This window comes from Camelus bactrianus, chromosome 6 (genome assembly GCF_048773025.1).
Source record: "Camelus bactrianus isolate YW-2024 breed Bactrian camel chromosome 6, ASM4877302v1, whole genome shotgun sequence".
Classification (NCBI taxonomy): Eukaryota; Metazoa; Chordata; class Mammalia; order Artiodactyla; family Camelidae; genus Camelus; species Camelus bactrianus.
This window is the reverse complement of record NC_133544.1, coordinates 26,093,070-26,099,260: the sequence shown is the minus strand read 5'-3', so window position 1 is coordinate 26,099,260 and position 6,191 is coordinate 26,093,070. Positions and strand designations below refer to the sequence as shown.

Here is a 6,191-nt window from a genome sequence, read left to right as displayed (position 1 = left end):
TTTCAAGAAACCTAATGATGAGGCCAGGCAAGACTGTCGGAGCCGGTGCCTGGGTCCCAGAAATATGCATGTGTACTTACAGTCAGCTGGAGAGCAGGGGAAGTCATTTCTCTGAGAATCTAGAGAAAGATTTAAGGCTAGAGTTGGAAATCATGAAAGCAGCCTTTTCAAACTCACTCTATATTAGTATCAGATGTCTGGGATTCTCCTTTATTACCATTCATAGGCATTGGAAAGAAAGATGGTTCTTTTTAGATGTTAGAGGTTTTAAACAGGCCTTACCATGCCTTCGTTGAGGCACCTTCCAGAATGTTAGGTACAGCAGCTCCTGTTTCTATCATGGTGACTTCAGTGTCAGGTTCAGGGGGCCCCATCTCAAAAAAAAAAAAAAAAAAAAAAAACTGGCTTTTGACTTTTTGTCATCTAGGAGAAGCAGTTTGTGAGATGTTTATACAAAGTGTTAAAGAGCCAGTGTTTCTACCAAACAATAAACTAGAAAGAACCAGGGCATGGTGTGTTGCTTTTGTTAATAACTTAGAAGATCATGATGCTTGGCTGCTGTAGCAGCAGGCCAGCTACAGTAACATCTCAAATCTTAGGGCAAAAGGGCAGAGACTGAGACCAGCTTCAGTGGCTCTGCTGGAGAGCTTCCACTTGCCCCTGCAGATCCACTCCATGCCCAAGAGGCTGGCCTCTGTGGACATCAGGTTCAGCCAGTGGGATGAAGCAGCAGGAAAGCAGAGGGCAGGAGAGTGAGGTGGGATTGTTAGTTCCCAGGCTCCCCTCCTGCTGGGCTGAGGCTCTCTTCCTCCGTGGGAACACAGCTCTCTGTTTCCAACAACTCTCCATTTGTCCCTTCAGACCTATAGCGAGATAACTACCTCAGTGTTGCTAGCCCGGGATGCTTCACCAATTAAACTCTCTTCAGTTACCCCCTTGAGTGTTACATATCTGTCCTGTCAGAACCCTCCTACAACTTAATGTACAGAGAACGAAATCCAAAAAAACAGGAGAGTATGAGATTGATCGTCTGATGGATGAGCTGAATGTTAATAACGTATTTTTAGCGCCTTATGTTTTATAAATAACTTGCCCCCATCTTACCTGATTTGACCCTTATAACAACCTGTGAAGGAGGTACGACAGTAGTAGTAATACTAAAATTATTAGCATCATTTTCTGGGCACAGAGAAATTGAATGATTTGCCTTCCATCACAGACCTGTTAAGTGGAGAGTTGGGACTTGGAACCAGAAGAGGTCACATTCTCTAGGCTGTGTGAAAAGTGGTTAAATTTAGCTGAGAAGTTGATTAAGCACTTTGGTGTGTTTGTTTGTCTGGTATGTTTGCTTGTTAGAGTGTCCTGAAAATTAGTATGTTACACAGTCTGGAAGCGTTTTTCACTTGCAAGTCTATTAGGGCATTTTGCCCTTCCCCCAGGTGACAGTGAAAGGTAGAGAATGAACAGGCAATGGTGAAAGCAGCACTGAGCTCAAATAAACCCTTTGCCGTTTGCTTGCTTGTAGCCTTCTAAACAGAGGACAGCAGTGGCACAAACTGGTTACCAGAAATGCCCACGGATAAACACCTGCCTCACGCTCCATCCTCCTCTGCAGCCACCCTAGGATCCAGCTGGCCCCGCCTGCTCTGGAAAGCACTGGCGGCTGCCTTCTGGTCCCGAAGCAAGGGGACCCGGAAGTGTCCTTTGAAACCAAGTTAGCCCCAGTTACCTGTCAGCCCTTGTTCTGTCCTGGTCTAAATCTTCCACACAACCAGCTCCGAAAACAACTGCAGGATGAACTCAGTCTCTTCCTCTATTTCTCCATTAGTAGGTGTTGGTAAAAACCCCTGGGCCCACTTTTTTAAGTCTTCCTCCCCAGGCCACTGCCACAGGAGTGACCGTCCCAAAAGATCCCTGCATTTAGTGGCTTCTTGGGCCTCAGAATAGAAGGTGCGGCCTCCTGAGATTTGACCCCATGTGCTTCACCTTGTTACCCCTGCTCCACCTCCCACCTGGTGCTCTCAGGACATGCTTCCAGTCCCTCCCTCATCTGGGCCTCTGCTCCAGCTGTCCTCCACTCGGCTTCATCTATAAAAGGCCAGCTATTAAGTCTCAGCTTCACAGAAACCTCCAGCACTTGCCACAGCCAGACACAGTACACTGAATGAACAATTTCTGCCATCATTACTTCCTTATCATTCTTAGGACCCTATGAAGTAGGTGAAGGTCACTCCAATATACTGAAGAAAAAAACTGAAAAGAAAGCAATTTGCCCAAGGTCATCTACTAGTGAGTGGCAGAGCCGGCAGGGTCTCCGGCTCAAGTCCAAGAATGTATTAGGCCCCTTGTGTTTGACGGAATGGAATTTCTGCTTTTCCTCTGGAAGGAAACAACCTTTTTTTCACTTTATTTTTACTTAACCTCTGGAAGGTTAACATCTCTTCAACGTAATTTTCCTTTCTTCTTTCCTCAAGACCAGCCACTTCTGTCTCCTGCAGGTGACTTCTGGACACATCTCCCTGCTTGTTCCTATCACCCACGCACCTGCACTCCTGGCTTCATTTAAATAAAAGCTGCTGCAAGAGCAGGGAGGACACTGGATGTGCGGGCAAGAAAGGAACTGCCAACGGCTCTGACACTGGGCTACCTCCCCTTCTCTCTACTGGTCTGACCAGCGTAAGGGGGAGAGTTCAGAAAGCTTTTCTGCATCATTCCTATGTGGTCAGGCCAACTCAAATGCCCCCGGACAACAGGACCAGCAGCCAGGCCACCCTGTACACATCCCGCCTCCCCAGACCCTCCCCACCTTGCCCCCCTTGCCCAGAAAATAGAAGAGAAGGACAAGAGGAACAGGAGCAGGAAAGAGAAAGATGGGAGAAAAGATGGGGCACAGAAGGGAGGGGACAGTGACAAAGAGCAGACAGTGGAGAGCGGGGGCTGTTCAACAGGAGGTGGACAGACCAGGCAGGGCAGAGGAGCAAAGAGCGAGTGACAGGGGCAAAGGTGGAAAACAATTTCTCCCCAGTGTTTCCAGAGGTCACTAGTGACACCTAGTCTCTTCTGTGAGAGAGGTCCCCAGGGGATTGAGGTGTTTACAGTTAAAATATTACCGTCTCTCACTTGGCTTTTGCTCTGAGAGCCACCAGCTACTTTCCCATCAATTAGAAAGAGGCAGCAAGATGTGCTGATGGAGGAAAAAGGCAGCAAGTCCACATTCCGCAGAAGATTCCTTTATGACGGCGCGTTTGATAATACACGGTACTAGGGCAGGGCCTCAGCCACTGGGCCATGGGAGGCAGGAAGGGAACAGGTCTGCAGAGGACCGACACATTCCAGGGCTCATGTCACAGTGACACTCACATCAAAAATGACCGCCACATACCTCCCTGAAGCTCGGCCCACCCACCAGTCAACCAAGAACGATGTTGCTTTTAATTCTTCGTTTTTGGCCACTGAAGATAAACTCCACCATGCTCTCAAGACTTCAGCACAACAGTCCTTCCAGTCACGATAGATACGGATGTCCCAGCTCTTGCTGAGAAAAGTTCATTTGACTTCTCTTGCCACGACCAGAGAGAGAATTTTTTCTTAATGATCTGCTGAAATATTTATATATACTATTTAAAAAACCAAACAGCTAACAGTCCATTCTGTGCTCTGTTTCCCTGGAAGATTTCTCATGATCACCCCTCCAATGGCTAGAGGGGCCATGTGTCTGGGAACAAAGAATTAAGACACTTTGAAATAAGCAAAAATCCTAGTGCAACACTCAGTGGATGGTGGGCTCTAGGGGGCTGGAAAGGGAGAGAAGCGGGTGCTCTACGTCAGGGCAGGGAAAGCCAAGTGGTCGCACAGACAGAAGCATCAACAAGCAAGAAACACTGCTGGGGAAGGCCTGTCTCCCGTGATCTCCCCAGGAACAGGATGTCACGTCACCTGCTCCTGGACTCTCGGGGCCGAGGACCCTACCTCTCACCCTCCACCCACCTGTGACCTGCACACTAGGCTGAGGGGTTGCTGACTGAAACAGGCTTAGGCCAAGAATTGGGATCCGCCTCTGGAGGGCCCAGGGAGATCCCCTGCAGGCTGTTCCAAGCAAGAAGTACCTGGCAAGCTCCCTTCCCCCGGCAGCTGAGGGGCACGAAGGCTTCAAAGGCTCGGAGAGAAGCAGCAAAAGGTGACTGACTAGCAACACACAGTGGCTCTGGACCTGGCTCGGTTTTGTGGGGAAGACCTGCTGCCACTGCCACCTTACCCCTGTGCTGGGGACAGACTGCAAGTCTCTGCAGCCAGCAGCAGCCTGAATACACGCCACGTTCCTTTTATATGTCTATACAGGTATATGTATATATATATGTATTATTTTTAACTGACATAAAATGCAACGGATTCGGGTTCATTCCCCTTTGCTATAATATAAGCTGCTCGGTCCCCTGCCCTGAGGGGTTCACACCTTTGGGCCTGCCGCCAGGCTCACCCCAGCTCGCCACCTGCCCACCCCACACTGTGGGAAAGTGGCCTCAAGATGAGGGAGGACACATACCACAAAAGGTGACCAGGAGGAGGGCCTACCTCAACAAGACTTCTGTTTCTAACCCTGAGAACCTAAGGAATTGTGAAGGACTCGGAGAGGGAGCTGGGGTTAAAGGTCACCAGGCTTTTTATTGCAGTTAAAGCAGACTCGGACAGGATGGTCCCAGCCTCGAGAGGGGACAGCCCGGCGGTCATGGGAACACTCGTCACAGAAGCCCTGCCCGCAGGCCCGGCAGTGGTGCTTGGAAAGCTTGACGCTGAACTCCTTCCGGCAGTTGTGACAGTGCAGGATCTCGTGGTCAGGTACCCAGTACGCCGGCCTGGCTGCGTCCTTCACCAGACCTGCAGCAGGGAAGGAACCACGATGGCGGGGGGGACATGCGGAACCCAACACCCCGAGTCCCACCAGGCAAGAAGCCATCCTCGGACACTTCGTTCATTGGCTCCCAGTCTAACTGCACACAGAATCCCCTATGGAGCTTTTAAACGTGCAGACGCCTGACCTTCAGCCCTTCCGCCCAGGTCAGGGCCTCTGGGGCTGGGGCCTAGGCACTGACATTTGTATATGAAGCTCTCCAGGTGATCCTGAAGGGCAGCTGGATTAAAACCACTGGAGTAACGACAAAGATGTCTGGTCTCCGGAGTCAGGACTTATCTTCATCCCAGTTCCACTGAGCTTGAGTTAGTAGCTACGGGATTAAGAGAGGTTCCTTAACTTCTCCGGGCCTTGGTTTACTCATCTTTAACAACCCACCTTCAAAAGAGGTTACAGGATTACAAGAAGTAATGTGTCTGACACACTGGGATCTGACAGCCAGCGAGTGCCCAGCAGGTGAGCACCCGTGAGCAGCACTGGCAGGACTCCTGCCTCTCCCAGTTACCCCTGGGCATCAAACCTGGGCGAATCCACCTATCCCTGCACTCTAGAGTCAAAAGCTCATCATCAGCTCATTCTGTGAGCTACAGTGATGATCCAAGCAGTTTTCATCACAGCCACCCAGAAGCCCTTGGTCTCTCCCCGACAACGGGCTGAAATACCCTGGGCCTGGCCAACACTGCCTAAGCCCTCCGCACGCTGTGGGGTCTCCCCTCTCCCTCTTCCCATCCTGGTTACAAGTACCCCTCACAACCAGAGGGGGGCAGCTCTCTTAAATCCTAAATGAGTAAGAGCTTGGCAGGTATGGCAGAGTAAAGACAGCCACAAAGTCTTTGATACCTGCCTCTCTGTTGAACCTACGCAGACTCCGTGACTGTCGGAGGCTGAGGTACGAGAGCTAGTTTCCAGGCCAAGGCCCGTCTCCGAAAGCCCTGAGCCACCATGTAAGAAGCCCCCTAATGCTGGAAAACCACGTGGAGGGGCCTGGAGAATACAGTGGGTGAGGAGGGGAGGGTCCCCACTGGGCCCAGCCTTCCAGGCACCCTGCCAAGGCAACCAGCATGACAGTGAGACCAGTCCAGCTGCCCTGATGGAAAATCAGGCAGTGACTCCAGGCAGCGCCTCCTGAAGCAGAACAATTACCCTTCCCGTGACACATGATAAAATGAGGGGTTGTTTTAAGCCTTTACATTTGCAGGCAGCTTGTTATGCAGCAGTAGATGGTATCAAAGGATGGCCCCCAGGAATAGACATGAAACCACGAAGGTATTAGCAGAAGCAG

General features: G+C 50.6%; 1 protein-coding gene across 2 annotated transcripts in view; it reads right to left on the bottom strand.

The window, feature by feature from the left end:
• Positions 1-3,214: 3,214 nt before the first annotated feature.
• Positions 3,215-6,191, bottom strand: part of ZFYVE1 (zinc finger FYVE-type containing 1) — a 42,353-nt gene continuing 39,376 nt past the window's right edge. Inside the window, exon 12 of one of the 2 annotated variants that reach the window (XM_074365298.1) lies at positions 3,215-4,875. In XM_074365298.1, the coding sequence (XP_074221399.1) occupies positions 4,643-4,875 (233 nt within the window). In that variant the 3' untranslated portion in view covers positions 3,215-4,642. The other variant, XM_074365299.1, reaches the window with a different exon arrangement.